Source organism: Bubalus bubalis, chromosome 4 (assembly GCF_019923935.1).
Source record: "Bubalus bubalis isolate 160015118507 breed Murrah chromosome 4, NDDB_SH_1, whole genome shotgun sequence".
Taxonomy (NCBI): Eukaryota; Metazoa; Chordata; class Mammalia; order Artiodactyla; family Bovidae; genus Bubalus; species Bubalus bubalis.
Window position 1 is genome coordinate 121,808,989 of NC_059160.1, and position 16,820 is coordinate 121,825,808.

Here is a 16,820-nt window from a genome sequence, read left to right on the forward strand (position 1 = left end):
TACCTTTTGAGTAAAAATGCAGCTTACTGGCAGAGCCAGTTGCATTTAGGGAAACATGTCTGATTTGGCCCAGCCCCTGAGAATTACTCTTTCTGCAGATCTCACTTTACGTTGTTTAGAGCCAAAATTTGTCTGGCGGTCACACAGTCCTCGCTGGCTGGAGGAATGCTGGCTGAACAAATCCAAGCAAGACAGGCTGGGTTTCCCCTGAGGGAGACGGCATCCTCATAGCATCTGCTGGGGAAATGGCCAGTTGGTGATGGCTTGGCCCACAGATGTCTGTCTGTGTGGGAGGATTACAAGCCATGGGGTATTGCTGATTTGGGGGTGTATACAGAAACCTTACGGTATTCACAGAAACCAGGTCCCAAGTGGTTGAAAAATATATTTAGCTCTGTGGTCATGAGGTTGTTATTTAGCTTGATTAATATTGATAGATTAGAGTAAATTGTTTGTGCAGATGAGTTGAATAAATTCTGCCAGAGCTTCTATCATCTGGTTTTACATTAAGCCCTTAATTTGTAGCCCTATTAGCCAGAAGGAAAGCTCGGCCATCCTTTCCCCTCCCTCCACTATTATTCAGTAGAATTACAGAAATCATTTAATAACCTCTGAGCCTGGTTCAGTTGCCCGAGGGAGACTCTGGTCCTATGGTACCCTTAAGCTGTAGAAGGCATCCTGAGAGCTACCCTGATTTTAATGGCTTTGATTTAGCCACTATTGAATTCTCTTATTTAATCTAGTTTCCCTGTCTCCCTTCTCCACCCTCCCGAAGTCTCCAGAGTATTTCTTTCAATACATAAGTGTTATACATAGCAAATGGAGAAAGAAAAGCAGGTCCCACACTTCTGTCCTTGGGTCTCCACCACTGAGCAGGTCTGGGGTGCGATCCTGTAGATGGGAGATGTCACCTTGCTGTGTCCCCACCGTCCACTTGTCTAGAAAGATTCACTGTTTATTGACCTGATGAATGGAAGTGTGCTCCAGGAACCTGTCAACTCATTTGGTGTCTTTTCTCTCCCAGGAGGACTGGAATGACATTGACCCAATTAAAAAGAAAGACCTTCATCACAGCAACGGGGATGAGAAGGCACACAGCATGGAGACCCTCCCTCCAGGTACGGCAGCCGCCTCCAGGGCCAGGCCAGCCTGGGCTGCTGGTGGGGGCGGGGGTGGGGGTGGGGGGTGCGGACCTGTCTTGCCCCTAGTGAATGAGCTGGATGTGGCATTTGGAGCAAGTCTCCTGCGGGTAGAGAATGGATTTCGCAAGGCAGTGGAGACACTACCCTAGAGCAGCATTCTCCTGCCTTCCTTCAAGCCCCAAGTGCCTTGTGAAATGACTTTACTGGGAGGTGACCAAAATTTCTTGAAAGAAAAAAATAGAATTAAAAATAATACACGATGGTATGTATCAGTTCACTGATTTTTTTTAAACAAACTTAATTTTTTTTAGAGCAGTTTTAGGTTCTCAACAAAACTGAGCAGAGTGTACAGAGGTTTCCATATACTCCTCGCCCCCATACACAGGCACTCCCACTATCAACACCCCCGCCCCCCACAATGGGACATTTGTTAAAATCAATGAACCAACACTGATACATCAGAATCACCCAAAGTCCGTAGTTTATTTTAGGACTTTCAGTACTCTTGCATGGAAAATCCCATGGACAGAGGAGCCTGGTAGGGTACAGTCCATGGGCTCGCTAAGAGTCAGACACGACTGAGCGACTTCACTTTCCCTTTTCACTTTCATGCATTGGAGAAGGAAATGGCAACCCACTCCAGTGCTCTTGCCTGGAGAATCCCAGGGACGGGGGAGCCTGGTGGGCTGCCGTCTATGGGGTCGCACAGAGTCGGACACGACTGAAGCGACTTAGCAGCAGCAGCAGCAGCATGGTGTTCTCTATTCAGTGCCATGCATGCAGCACTACAGGATCATATACAGTAGTTTCACTGCCCTAACAATCCTCTCTGCTCTGCCTCGTCATCCTTCCTTCCCCCAAGCCCTGGCAACCGCTGGTCCTTTTACTGTCTCCATGATTTTTGCATTTTCCATAATGTCATACTTGGAATCAAATAGTATGTAGCCTTTTCACATTGACTTCTTTCACTTAGTAACATGCACTGAGCGTTTATCTATGTCTTTTCATGGCTTGATAACCCTTTTGTTTTTATTGTGAATAGTCTGTTGTCTGGATGTATCAATTTATTTATCCATTCAGCTAGGAAGGACATTCGGAAGGAGATCATGCTTGCTTCCAAGTTTGGCAGCTATGAATAAAGCTGCTATAAACATCTGTGTTCAATTTTTTGTGTGTAGACATAAGTTTTCAATTCATTTGGGTAAATACAAGGATCATATGGCAGGAATACACTTATAAGAAACTGCCAAACTGTCTTCCAAAGTGTCTGTACGATTTTGCACTCTGGCCAGCAGTGAATGAGAGTTCCTGTTGCTCCACATCCTGAGCAGCAATTGGTATTGTCCCGGTTTTTAGTCTGGCCCTTCTACTAGGCTGGAAGTGATAGCTTATTGGCAGGTGCGTTCTTGGCCACTAGAGCCACGATATGTTTATTTGTCACATGTACAATTTCATTGCGGAAATGTCTGTTTAAGTCTTCTTCCCACATTGTAACTGGGTTGTTCATTTTCTTAATGTTAACTTTTAAGAGTTCTCTGTGTATTTTGGATAATTGTCCTTTGTTGGATATATAATATGCAAACACTTTGTCTGTGGCTTGTCTTCTTAGTCTCTTGATAGTGTCTTTCTCAGAGCAGAAAGGTTTAAGTTAATGAGGTTTATCTTTATCAGTTCCTTCACAGAGTATACCTTCAATATAACTAAAAAGTCATTGCCATATTCAAGGTTACCTAGATTATTTTTCCTGTGTTATCTTCTAGGATTTTTATTATTTTGTGTTCCATATTTAGGCCTGTGATCCATTTTGAGTTAATTTTTGAGAAGAGTTTAAGGTTGTAGGGTCTGTGCCTAGAATTTTATTCCTTTCATACAGATATCCAGTAGTTCCAGTATTAGTTATTGAATAGGCCATCATTGTTTTGTTATTGCCTTTATTCCTTTGTCAAAAATCAGTTGACTATATTTATGTGGGTCTGTTTCTGAGCTGTCTTTGTTCCAAAGATCTATCAGTTTATTCTTTCCAATACTACTTTCCCTTTAGATTTAATCTTGAAGTTGGATAATGTTTGTCTTCCAATTTTGTTCTTTCCCTTTAATCTTGTGTTGGGCTTTCTGGTTTTTTGTTTTGCCTTTTCATATAAACTTTAGAATTTGTTGGTACTCACAAAATAACTTGCTGGGATTTTGATTTAGTTTGTGTTGAGTCTACAGATCAAGTTAGTAAGAATTGACATTTTGACAATATTGAGTTTTCCAATGCATGAACATGGAGTATCTATCCATTTATTTAGTTCTTTTTAAATTTTTTTCATTAGAGATTTTTGGTTTTGGTCATATAAATTTTTGTGTCTATTTTGTTAAACTTGTACCAAAGTATCTGTATTTTGAGGGTGCTAATGTAAATGGTGGGAGAAGGCAATGGCACCCCACTCCAGTACTCTTGCCTGGAGAATCCCATGGACGGAGGAGCCTGGTGCGCTGCAGTCCATGGGGTCGCTAGGAGTTGGACACGACTGAGCGACTTCATTTTCACTTTTCACTTTCATGCACTGGAGAAGGAAATGGCAACCCACTCCAGTGTTCTTGCCTGGAGAATCCCAGGGACGGGGGAGCCTGGTGGGCTGCCATCTATGGGGTCGCACAGAGTCTGACACGACTGACGCGACTTAGCACCTTAGCACCAATGTAAATGGTATTGTGCTTTTAATTTTAAATTCCGCTTGTTCATTTACTATAGGAAAGCAATTGACTTTTTTTTTAATTTTTTTTTATTTTTAAACTTTACATAATTAGTTTTGCCAAATATCAAAATGAATCCGCCACAGGTATACATGTGTGCCCCACCCTGAAAGCAATTGACTTTTGTGTATTTATTGTATATCCTGCAATTATAGCAAGGATTGTTGTAATTACTTAACAGTTCCAGGGATTGTTTTTTTGTTGATTCTTTTGGTTTTTCTACATAGACAATCATGTCACCTGCAAACAAAGACAGTTTTATTTCTTCCTTCTCAATCTGTATTATATCTTTTGTTCTGTTTTCTTGTCTTAACTGCATTAGCTGGGACTTCTAGTATGATATTAAAAGGGAGTGATGAGAGAAGACATTCTTGCCCTGTTCCTGATCTTAGAAGGAAAGCTTTTTGTTTCTCACCATTAAATATGATGTTAGGTGAAGGTTTTTTTAGATGTTCTTTATCAAGTTGAGGAAGTTTCCCCTCTGTTCTTAGTTTGCTGAAAATTTTTATTGTGAACAAGTGTTGAATTTGATCACATGCTTTTTCTGCATTTGTAACTATGATCATGGGATTTTCCTTCTTTAACTTCTTAGTGTGGTAGATTACATTAACTGATTTTCATATATTGAACCAGACTTGCATACCTGGGATAAATCATATTTGGTCATTGTGTACAGTTCTTTTTTACACATTGTTGGATTCAACTTATTCATAAGAAGTATTGGTTTAATTTTTTTTTTCTTGTAATGTGTTTGTCTGGTTTTGTTATTAGGGTTAACACTGGCCTCGTAAAATAAAGTATTCTCTCTGCCTCTATCTTCTGGAAGAGACTATAGAGAATTAGTATAGTTTCTTCCTTGAATGTTTGGCAGAATTCACCAATGAATGCAGCTGGGTCTAGTGCCATTTGTTATAGGAGGTTAGTAACTATTGATTCAATTTTTAAGATAGATATAGGCCTGTTGAAATTGCCTATTTTTTCTTGTCTTAGTTTTGGAGATTATGTCTTTCAAGAAATTAGTCCATTCATCTAGGTTATCAAATTTGCAGGCATAGAGGTGTTCATAGTATTCCTTTATTCTCCTTTTAACGTCCACAGGATCTGTATACTGATGTACCCTCTTTCATTTCTGACATTCTAATTTGTGTCTTTTCTCATTTGTTCATAGGTAGCCTGACTAGAGGCTTATTGATTTTATTGCTCTTTTCAAAGAACCAGTTTTTAGAATTCTTTCCCATTTCTTAGCTTTGTAATTTTTATTCTTTATTTTCTTTTGTTTACTTAGGATTTATTCTCCTTTTCTAGTTTTCTGAGGTAGAAGCTTAGATGATTAATTTCAGATCTTTCTTCTTTTCCATATTGTATTCAATGCTGTCATTTTCTTGTCATGCACTGATTTCACGGCATTACACAAATTTTGGTAACTTGTATTTTCATTCTTATTTGATTTGGAATATTTTTTAATTTCACTAAGATTTGTTCTTTGACCTATGTATTCTGTTCCTCCTTGCAGGTTTCTTAGTTTCTGTATCATGTGTTTTAATGCTCTTGTTAGGCACACACACATTAAGGATTATTATGTCATCTTATGTATTTCCCTTCTTTATTCCTGGTAACTTTTCTTGGGGTGAAGTTTGTTCTGTTTGAGCTAATACAGCTCCTCCTGCCATCTTTTGATTAGTATTTTTTTCCATCGCTTTACTTTTCATTTATATGTGTCTTTAAAGTAGATTTCTTGTACACAACATGTAGGTAGTTGGGGCTTGTTTTTTTTATGCATTCTGAGAGTCTGTCTTTTAACTGGTGTATTTAGATCCTGACAATGTAAAGTAATTATTATAGAATTGTACCAGTGTCTGCCATGTTTGTAATTCTTGTCTGTTCCTTGCTCTTGTTCTTTGTCCTTTTCTCTTCCACTCTTTGTCTGCCTTTTGTAGTTTTAATTAAGCATTTTACATGATCCCACTTTCTCCCTTTTTTACATTTTATTACAGATAATACAAGTTTAATTTCAGACAACAATATCCTGCTTCACAGCACAGGTATCTAACAGTAAAATGTTATGAATCTCTCCCCCCATTCTTTGTATCATTACTGTCATTCATTTCACACATGTTAGTCATATACATAAATGCATATATAAGCATACAGAATCAAATATATGATGGCTATTATTATTTTTGAGCAAATATATCCGTTAGGTCAATTAAGAAGAAGAAAAGAAAAATTAAAGTTGTAAATTTACCTTCAATTATCCCTTCTCTGATGCTCTTCCTTTCTTTATAGTGATCTGCATTTCTGACATAAATCATTTTCCTTCTCTCTGAAGAGCTTCTTCTAACACTTCATGCAAGGCAGGTCTACTGGCAACATATTCCCTCAGTTTTTGTAATTTGAGAAAGTCTTTATTTCCCTTTCACTTTTGGAGATTTCACAGGGTCCAGAATTCTAGGTTGATGATTTTTTTTCTCTCAACCCTTTAAATAGTTCATTGTACTCTCTTCTTGCTTGCATGGTTTCTGAGGAGAAGTTGGATGTAATTCATATCTTTGTTTCTGTAAAGCTATTTTTCCCCCTGTGTCTTCTTTCAAGGTTTTTTCTTTATGATTAATTTTCTACAGTTTGAGTATGCTTGGGTGGAGTTTTTTGTATATATCCTGTATGGTGTTCTCTGAGCTTGCTGAATCTGTGGTTTGCTGTTGTAGTTAACATGAGGAAATTTTCAGTCATTATTGCTTCAAATATTTCTTATATTCCTTTCTGTCTTTTTTCTGTAAGTGGAACCACTTATACCTCTTACACCTTTTGTAGTTATTCAACAGTTCTTAGGTATTCTGTTTTGCTTTGGGTTTGTTTTTTTTTTTCCTGGTCTTGTTTTTTAGCTTCGATTTTTATTTTGGAAGTTTCTGTTGTCATATCCTCAAGCCCTGAGGTCATCTCATCAGCCATGTCTAGTCCCCTCCAAGTCATTCTTCATTTCTGTTAGTAGTTTTGATCTCTACCATTATTTTATAATTCTTTCTTAGAATTTTTATCTCTTTGCCCATGGTATTCATTTTTTCCTTCATTTCATCTACTTTTTTTGTTAGCGCTCTTAGCATATTGATTATAGCTGCTTTAAATTCCCAGCCTGATAATTCCGACATCCTGCCGTATGTGAGTCTGATTTGGGTGCTTCTCTTCAAGCATTCCTTTTCCTTTTCAGTGTGTCTTGTAATTTTTTTCTTTAAAGCCAGATACGATGTCCTGGGTAAGAGGAGCTCCCATAACCTAGCCTTTGGTGCCATAGTGGGCAGGTCTCAGTCTCCTAGTGAGCCTACACCCCTAGCATCTATTTCACAAATGCATCTCAGCTTTCCTCCCACTCAGGTGGAACAGGATAGTCAGAGTCCCTGGAGTTGGGTATTTCCCTTCCTTCAGATTGATTAGGCTCTGATAACAGCCCAGTTGGTCAAGTTCTCGGGGGCAAGCCTTACTAACAACAGATGGTGGTTTAGTTAAGTCATATCCAGCTCTTCCAGCCCAAATGGATTGAAGCCCATCTGGCTCCTCTGTCCATGGATTTTCCTGGCAAGATTACTGGAGTGGGTTGCCGTTTCCCACTCCAGGGGATCTTCCTGACTCAGGGAACGAACCCACATCTTCTGCATTGCCTGTGGATCCTTTACTGCTGAGCCACCAGAGTGCGCCTTCTCTTTCAGAACAGCTCCTTCCCCTCCTCCACTGGAGGCATGAGGGGTTCTATCTCCAGTAGTCACTCTGGGAAACCTGGTTAAGCTCCTGGAGGTAAAACTCACGGGAGTGTGGGGACCCCTGACCTTAGCACTCGACTCATCCACAGCGAGCCTCCAGTTGTTCATCCTGCAGCTCAGGTTTCCTCCTCAGGCTCTGCCTCCCCCCGGTTGCTGCTCTGGGAAGTTGTGATTCTCTGTATTCACCAGCTGGTCTCCCCAGTTTTGGGAGCAGCAGTTTGCCCTGTAACTTCACTTCTCTGAGCAATCTGAGAGGACTTGTTGGCTTTTCAGCTTGTTTATCTGTTGGGTTAGAGTAATAACTTACAAACTCCTGAAAACAGGAAGTTAGTGCATGAAATTTTGCTTTAATAGTGACAGAGAGTTTGATTATTAGTGTTTCTTTCTGGGACACTGTCAGTCCAGGGAGTCCAGGCCTGTGTAACACCCAGCACAGGTTCCAGCTGCCCTCGACTTGGGAGCTTGTGTGTGCGTTAGACATCTGCATTAGATCTGCCCCCTCTCTCCCCACTGAGTCAGAAGCCCCAAACACAGCTCCTTCCTATGTGAGACAGGCTTTACCTGTGTAGTGGGGAGCATCTGAACAGAACAGTTAGCTAATAAATGTTTCTTTATTATCATAATAGGATGTATTTCTGCTGTGTGGATTAATGAGAGATTTCCTGTGGGTTGTCTTATATTAATAAAACCAAGTGTTCTCTTGGACTTTCAGGCATACTGAAGAGAGAGGGAGAAGCTGTCTTCAGGATATGTCCTACATGTAACTACTTGCTACAGTCTGACCCAGTAGTTAAAATCGATGTGGCACTGACCTGGGTTTCTTGTTCTTAACTGTTATACAGTTGATTTCTTTATCTTTAAAGAGATAGGAATGTACTGATTCTCCTCTTTTTTGAAATGTTACTAATAACTTTTGATGAATGCACCAAATCCTTTTATTTTGCCTTTAAAGGACTTTATCTTCCTTTCTTGTTTAAAATGTTTTTTCTTACTCATCCATCATATGTGTGATTTTTTTCCTTTAGAAACTATTTTGTTATGGTTAAGAAGTATATTTTCTCCGAGAATGATGGGCATGGACAGAATTCTGGGTCTGCAAGGAACCACTGGTCACAGCACTTTGCACTCTCTGAGTAGGTTGTTTGGGAATGCCGTGGCTTCCTGTGTTCTAGGTGTTGGATGTCTGGCAGATGGGAGGAAGGCGGTGGCCCACAACCTGGTGACTCAGCCTGGCCCACTGAGAGATGCAGGAGCCAGATGTAAGATAGCAGTGATGCCCTGAGGCCACGGCCTCCAGTGTTCTTTAACCACACACCCCGTAAGCAAAAGCATTTCAGGTCCAGGATGGAGGACTTTTGCCCTTAGATTCTTTTTTTTTTTTTTTTTTTTAACTTCTTTACTAAGAAATTTTAATAATCAGGTATCACTATTGAATTTTATCAAACATCTCATTTATAATTTAGAATATTCTTACCTTTGACATATTATTATGGTAGTTACAGTACTAGAATTCCTAAAATAAGCCGCCCTTAGATTCTGTGACCATCGTTTCTACTTCATCATCATGTTTTCCAGCTGGAAGCACTGGATTTCTTTTTTTCAAATACTGATTTCCGAAGTGTTTCAAATAGAGTATTTATTCATCAGTTTTTTGTTTTTTTGAAAATCTGTCTAATGGAGATAAGTTTTATCTTTTTTCCCTGGGTGCAGAAAAAGCTTTGGGGTTTGAAAAATCAGTTTCTGTTTGTAATTCTCCCTCCTGTATCTCCTTCTCTTGTCTCCTCGGCATCTCTGATCTGATTGGTGAGACTGGTTGGCAGGGTAGCAGGTGACACAGAAGGAACAGGCCAGTTGCATTTGAATGGCCGACATCTGGCTTTGAGGGTGGCTGTTGGTGGAGGTTCTTGCCCAGGAGCTCCCATCCTTAGAAGACATGCCTTCTGAGAGCAGATTTTCTTCTTGCTTTTACAAGACCTCAGTGTTACTCTGGTGTTCATTGGAAACCTCTTGTGAGGGGGTGAACCTTGGAGAGTGGGTATGGAGAGTGTGGAAAGGAGAGTCCTGGTTAGGTTTTGGGGTATCTAGGAGGTCCTTCCCATCCTTGGCTGGATCTTCACCCCACCCCTCTCACCTGCTGCTGGTTCATCACTGGAGACACTTGATGTCAAAAAGCAGAATTTACGTTCATGTAAAGATGAATGAAATGGGAATGGCGAAGTGTGTAGCAGGTCTTATCCTGGGTCTGAGTTGCCACTGATGCTCACATGTTTAGCGGTTCTGCCTCCCAGGGAAGAGCAGTAAGGTAAACCAACTGTGTGTGTATTTGGCACATACGATAAACTCGACTTGAACTGGGATTTTTCAGATTGGTTAGATGACCTTGAATAGAATTGGCTGGAATGTCCTGTGTACATTTTCTCAAACAGCTTTTACAATGCTATGTTTCAGGGTCAGGAGGACTGCTCCCCTGACCTCTCCTCCTCCTGAGGGATTTCATGGGTTCCAACATTGTGCTTTTTTAAAAAAATCATGTTCAAATATATATAACATAAAATTTGCCATTTTAACCATTTTGAAGTACAGAGGTCAGTGGCAATTAAGTACATTCACCTTGTCTGCCACGGCCATTTCCATCCACCTCCAGAGCTTTCTCATATTCTCAAACGGAGACTCTGTCCCCCATTAAACACTGACTTCCCATCCCCTCTCCAGCCCCTGGCAGCCACCCCTCTCTTCCAGGCACCTCATAGGTGGAGTCACGTGGTATTTTTTCTCCTGTGACAGGCTTGTTTTGCTTGCTGCAGCATCCCTGTGGCAGATAGCGTGTGTCAGCGTCTCCCTCCTTCTCAAGGTTGGACAGTCCTCTACTGCCCCTCTGCACCTGGACACCATGAGCCACGTCCTCTGGTAGCATGTGGAGCAGCCAGGGGACAGCTAACACCACGCGGCTCCTGCGACCCAGGCCTGAGGCCCCAGGGTCTGCCCAGTGTCCTCGACAGGAAAAGAAGTAGCTTTGAGTATCCCTAGAGAAGTATTTTAAAAGCAAATAACCTCAGTGGCTCAACAGTAAATAATCTGCCTGTAATGCAGGAGATGTGAGTTCGATCTCTGGGTCAAGAAGATTCCCTGGAGATGGAAATGCCACCCCACTCCAATATTCCTGCCTGGAAAATTCCATGGACAGAGGAGCCTGACAAGCTGCCAGGAGCATGGGGTCACAGAGTTAGTTGGACATGACTTAGCAACTAAACAACAATGATGTTTCCTTTTAGAAATTTTAAGAAATTCAGAGAAAATTTAAGAAATTCGGAGAAACAAAAATAAGAGCATTGTATTCACATATAATACTATGCTATGCTATGCTATGCTAAGTCACTTCAGTCGTGTCCGACTCTATGTGACCCCATAGATGGCAGCCCACCAGGCTCCCCCGTCCCTGGGATTCTCCAGGCAAGAACACTGGAGTGCGTTGCCATTTCCTCCTCCAATGCATGAAAGTGAAAAGTGAAAGCGAAGTTGCTCAGTCGTGTCCGACTCTTAGCGACCCCATGGGCTGCAGCCTACCAGGCTCCCCCATCCATGGGATTCTCCAGGCAAGAGTACTGGAGTGGGGTGCCATTGCCTTCTCCAACATATAATTCTACCACCTCTTAATGACTGCGGCTCTCCCACCACGTGTTCCCCAGTCTTCCACTGGGCGGACACCTGGGCGCACTCACACCCATGGCTGCAGTGAGCGGTGTCTGCAGCCTCTCGGGTGCGCCAAACCCAGCACGGAGGCCTGAGCCCAGACACCTCAATCTCTTGAGTCCAACACTATCTCCTGGGCCTTTGGGCCCCTCTGTCCACACATCCCCATTGTGCCACGTTCCAAGTCATATACTAGATGGATAACACTGCCCGAGATCTTGAGGATTAACTGGGCAGTCTACCCACACATATGCCTCTCTCCCAGCAACAGCACCTTGAGGTTCTCACCAGGTCTCTGAGAGGGGCCCCCTCCTCTACCTTCCTCCTGAAATAGCTCCGGACGGGTGACAGGCAGCCCCTACTATCTGCTTACATCCAGATTATTACAGATACGGCACTACACTGTTCTTGCCTATTTCTTACTAAGGTAATATGTCATAAATACCTTCTTGTGTCCTTAAATAACTCCTGTGTGTTAAATGACAACGTGCATCACTTACTATAAGCTAATTGCGTTTTTCCTGTATTATAGGACACACAAGGTTTCCAGCCAGTATCTTTATATGTAAGTCTTATAAATCTGTGTGTCCCTAATTATTTTCTTGAAATGAATTCCCTAAAGTGAAATTTCAGGATCAGTAGCAACACATGCGTTTAAGGATTATTTTTTTTTTTTAATATTAATAGCCAAGTTGTCTTCTAGAGAGTACCTATATGTTGCCCCCTAGCCAACATTAAAAACAAATCTTCTGTTGTCCCCCATTCCAATGAGTAAGAAAGCAAAACAAAGGACTTAGGTCAGGTCAGTAGCCAGAATAGGGGTGGAGCTCTTAAAGCAACATGACTCTGAGCTGTGTTAGTAGAAACGTAACGCCCAAAACAATTCCAACAGCGTCCAGTGTCCTCTGTGCTGTCGCCCACCCCTCACATATTTCATTCTGTTCTGGGCACAGGGTGTTCAGAGATGCTTATAAATTCGAGTAGGTCCAGATGATGATGACTCAGATGGGGAGGAGGCTGGAACAACATCTGATGAAGAGCACTTAAATGGATGTTTTTACAGAGGGGTGAGAAGGGCAAAATGGGATCATGATGCCCAAATATTTGAAAAGGTACCACAGAGAAGAGGCTGAGGCTATTTTTTTTTCCTTTTTTTTGAGACTCCAGAGAGTGGAAGTTGCAGGGAAGCTGTGTTGTTGTAGAAGGAAGTACAGGCTGGCAGCTCTGGCTGGCTGCATGTTGGGGGTTGAACGAAGAGCTCTTCACATCCACATCCCTGGTGCCTTCTGACTTCAACACATGACGTCAGCCTTTAGGAGAGGCCCCACCTCCTCCACTCAGACTCCAGTGTGCCAGGACGGGGCGGGGGAGGCTGGTGCCCTCTGGAAGGAAGGAATGGGACCTGCACTGCGGGGATGCTTTTTGGTGCTTGGTTACAGTTCCACCCACTTCAAAGTGAGTTGTCAGCCACAATGGAAGGAACACAACTTTGAGAAGAGAGAGACCCAGGTTTGAGTTGTAGTTCCATTTTATAGTTTAACTTCCGCATCTCAGTTGCCCAGTTAGCACAGTGGAAACTGCAGTGAAGTCCCTGGTGGCTCAGGGGTAAAGAATATGCCTGCAGTGCAAGAGACTTGCTGGAGACAGAGTTCAGTCCCTGGATCACGAGTATCCCCTGGAGGAGAAAATGCAACCTGCTCCAGTAGTCTTGCCTGGAAATCCCCATGGACAGAGGAGCCTGGCGGTCTACAGTTCATGGGATTGCCAAGAGCTGGACACGACTGAGCGACTAAACAACACGCAAGCTGTGGTGGCGGCACGTGCTTCGCAGGGTGCTGCGTGCTGGGCAGGGCCGTGCGGAGCCGCTGTCCTGTGGGCGCTGGTGGGTGGGCCCTTCTTTCTCTCCTCCTGTCGTTCAACTATCAGCCCCAGTTCTGAGCAGGAGGTTCGCTTTGATACTTCTACTAATATTTGGGATGAAAAACCATATACAGCGAACTAAATTTATTGTGTTTAGACACTATTACTCATAGAGGGAGAAGGAGGAATTTCTATTTACCGTTTGGAAAAGAAATATGTATATGAAGATTCCTTGATTTTAAGCCAGGTATAGACCTCGTAATGCAAACCATAGCGTTTCACAGTGGGTTTTAGTTATTTTGGCAGTCCAGAGAATTGTAAATAAATTTAGAGTATTTACCCTATAGCATCTGATTTTTTTTTCTTATATTGTCTTCTAACTAGCTTTTAATCATTCTTTGAATTTTCTATTTTTTCATCCTTAAAAATGAATTGTGTAGGATCCCTTATTTCAGGAGACAGTGTCTCATAGGTGGAAAAGCCTGTCACACAAATAATAAAGACAAATAATAGTATTATTTACTTATCTTTGTCATTTAAATGGACACATTTGTTTGTAATTCTGGGCTTTCCCTGGTCTTCTCTTTCCTGGCGCAACAGTATGACCTTCTAGAGGAAGAATATGAGGAATTGTTTCCTTTTAAGCATAGTAAAATTACATTCAATCTGAGATCAACTGAGAGGTTAAAATAAATTGGAGAGCTTTGTCCTTTGATTTAAAATTCATTCTATTTCCCTTCTTGGCTGCTTTCCCAGAAGAGGCTCGCTGTTTCACACAGGCAGGCTTTCAGTTTGTTTAAGCTGTCCTTCCCGGGGAGAATTGAATGAAGATTTGCTGTGTGGCTGTGTTGCCAGAGCAGAGTCCAGACATCTCACACCATCCCTGCCCCCTGGCGGGCAGGGCTGCGCCAGCAGGGCCTGTCACCTCCCGACTTGCATCTGCTGATGCAGACAATGAGGCTCCCCTGGGGTGTGTGTCAGAGGGTCCTGATCTACCACAGGGCTGACTCACCTGAGAGGGCTCTCATCTGAAGACCGTGTATGTTTTGGTGTTGCCAAATGTTTTGTGGTGTTAATCCTTTGAGCGCTCATTTCCATAGATTTACATCATTGTTTTCTTTAAATATGAGGTTTAGTAAAAATAAAAATTTTGAGAAAAAATGACAGTGTTTGGAAGTGTAGTAATATTTTAAAAGTTAATCGAACACATCATCCAAAGGCAAGCAATTTCCTGAATATAAAAGCGTCTTTTCTAAATGGTAATTTGAGGATTGGTTATTTGGAGCCTAGAAGGTGCATTCCCATGACAGTGATGTCCTGAGAGGCACTTGGGACCGTGTGTGAGCCAGCCTTGCCCAGACCCCACAGGGCACAGACCTGGGACCCCCCTGACCTCCGCATCCCATGCAGGCACTGGACCATGCATGTTATGATCCCCAGCTAGCCTCTGCTCCAAAGATGCTGTGCTGTTCTCCAGTCTAGATAAGATGGATAGGAGGGTAAATCCCAAAACTCAACTAGGAAGAAAAAGATTCTGGAAAGACAATGTAACTTAAGGCCGATGGGTGGATAAGGGGAAGAGAGAAGAAACTCTGGATTCTAGGATGTATCAACTGCAAAGCCTTGTGAGGGACAGCAGATGTAACAGGAAGAATGTTAGTGGCAGGTTTGCCTAGTAAGTAAGAGATGGGAAAGGAAGAAGAGAAGGAATTGCTGGGCCAGGGAGCAGTGTATGTAACAACAGGGCGGCCAGTGGATGGTGTGTCTGGCAGAGTGGCCCAGTGGTAGGAGAGGCAGGAGGTCCTCACCTTAGGACCACTTATTCCTGTCTTCACCTGGATCTTGATGTCCAGACTGGAAAGAGGTACAAAGATGCTGTTAGGAGGATACTGAATGGTTTAAATGAGCGTGTCTCCGAGTGCAGACCATATAGAGACAGGGCACAGGGTTCCTGGGGATCCTGAGCCAGCAAGGTGCCAGCAGAGCAGGGCAAACAGCAGTTAGAAGTGGGCAGACTTGAGCTGTGCCTTGGCACAATTTTGATTTAGTTATTAGATGAGGGAGTGGTAAAAACTGTGAGGCCCTCTGACAATAGGTGTGTGAGAAAACCCTTTTCAGGATGGAGCTGTGAGTGAGGAAGGCCCTGGGGAGGAACTGCAGCTGAGGATTCCAGAGAGGCTTCCTGGAGGAGGTGGCCACCCTGGGAGGCAGCTAGGCAGCTGGCAGGCTGGAGTAAGTGAATTAGAACAGCCCTGCCTTCTAGTATCACAGTCTCTTGTGTGTGAGCATACTTGGCCTGGGCTCTGTGTGGCCAGTGGGGGTGGTCTGTGGTTCAGTAAGAGTTTACAGGTCACCATGGAGGGCCTCAGAACAAAGCTGACCAGAGTGGGGATCTGGTAATTAATGTTGGCAGAAGCAGAGATGCTGCCCCTGAAGCCTGGCTTCTGTGACTCCTTGTTGAGGGGATGGAAAAATGGCTTGAGAGGGCGCCGTTTAGAAAATGCCTGCAAGCCAGTGGAAGGAGGTCTCAAGCCAGCGTCCAGCGTATGTGAGAGCAGTCCTCAGGCCCGGGGTCAGCGGGAGACACCAGGCCTTCTTCCGAGTGACTCAGGTCTTGCTTGGTGCTTCCCCACTGCCATCCTGGGCTGGGGTCAAGGTAGAGGGCTGGTCCATGCCCCCCAGGAGCCTGTTCCTCACCCTGGGAGAAATGGTGTAGCAGGGACCCAGGAGACGAGCTTGGCCTTGAAGGGTGGGGAGGACTTGAGTGGCTGCGTGTGTCCACAAAAGGGGGCTAGGGGGTTGCTCGAAGGATGGGAGCGGGGGAAGCCTGGCGGAACCGTCAGGAAGCCTCACCTTGTGTGGAACCAGAGGTGTCAACGCTTGGGGTCACACCATTCCTCCTTTAGCTTTGAAGGTCTGTCTGCTAGAAATGCATCTCCTCGTCGAGATCTTTAGAAGCCTGTGTAACAAGTGAGCAGTTTCCACAGCCCTTCTCAGGGTGAGGGTCCTTTTCTCCCCTCCTGCTGTTTCAGTGCCTCTTCTGTTTTCCTGTTGTCTCAGTGTTGAAGCTGGCGTCTTCTGCTTTCTCATGAAAAGTTTCGTATCTGTGGGGTATTTTCCATCCACTGCTTCTGCTTAGCCAGGTCCATTTCACTAAATTTCCATGTAATTTTTTGAAACTCTTATTCTAAAGCTCTTTCTAAGATTTTAAAATGTGATAAAAATACAAGGTGATTTATAAGTGTAGTTTTTTATGTCAGTATATTCAGACTCGGTGTCTGTAGTTTTGACTCTCTCCAGCCTCTGCCTTAGCCGCCCAGTCCCAGGTTACCTCCATGTCTGCTTCTTGCCTTACTGCCTGGGGTTGCATTCAGGCGCGTGTTCCCTCTGAGAACACTGCTTTTGCTGCCTTTTCCTGCTCCAGCCCTGGCAGCTCTGTAATGCAGAAATCACTGGTCCTGTAACCCACATTCTTAGAGGGTGGAGCTGTGTGTGCTGAGTTGCTTTGCAACCCCAGGGACTGTAGCCCACCAGGCTCCTCTGCTTTGGGATTCTCCAGGCAAGAATACTGGAGTGGGTTGCCATTCTCTTGTCCACGGGATCTTCCCAGCTCTGGGATCAAACCCACATCTCCTGT

At 43.3% G+C, this 16,820-nt stretch overlaps 1 protein-coding gene across 2 annotated transcripts in view; it reads left to right on the forward strand.

The window, feature by feature from the left end:
- Positions 1-16,820, forward strand: part of GALNT2 (polypeptide N-acetylgalactosaminyltransferase 2) — a 160,986-nt gene that overhangs the window by 72,448 nt on the left and 71,718 nt on the right. The window contains exons 2-3 of one of the 2 annotated variants that reach the window (XM_025284486.2): positions 1,025-1,118; positions 11,856-11,888. In XM_025284486.2, the coding sequence (XP_025140271.1) occupies positions 1,025-1,118; positions 11,856-11,888 (127 nt within the window). The remainder of the gene's footprint in view (positions 1-1,024; positions 1,119-11,855; positions 11,889-16,820) is intronic. The other variant, XM_025284487.2, reaches the window with a different exon arrangement.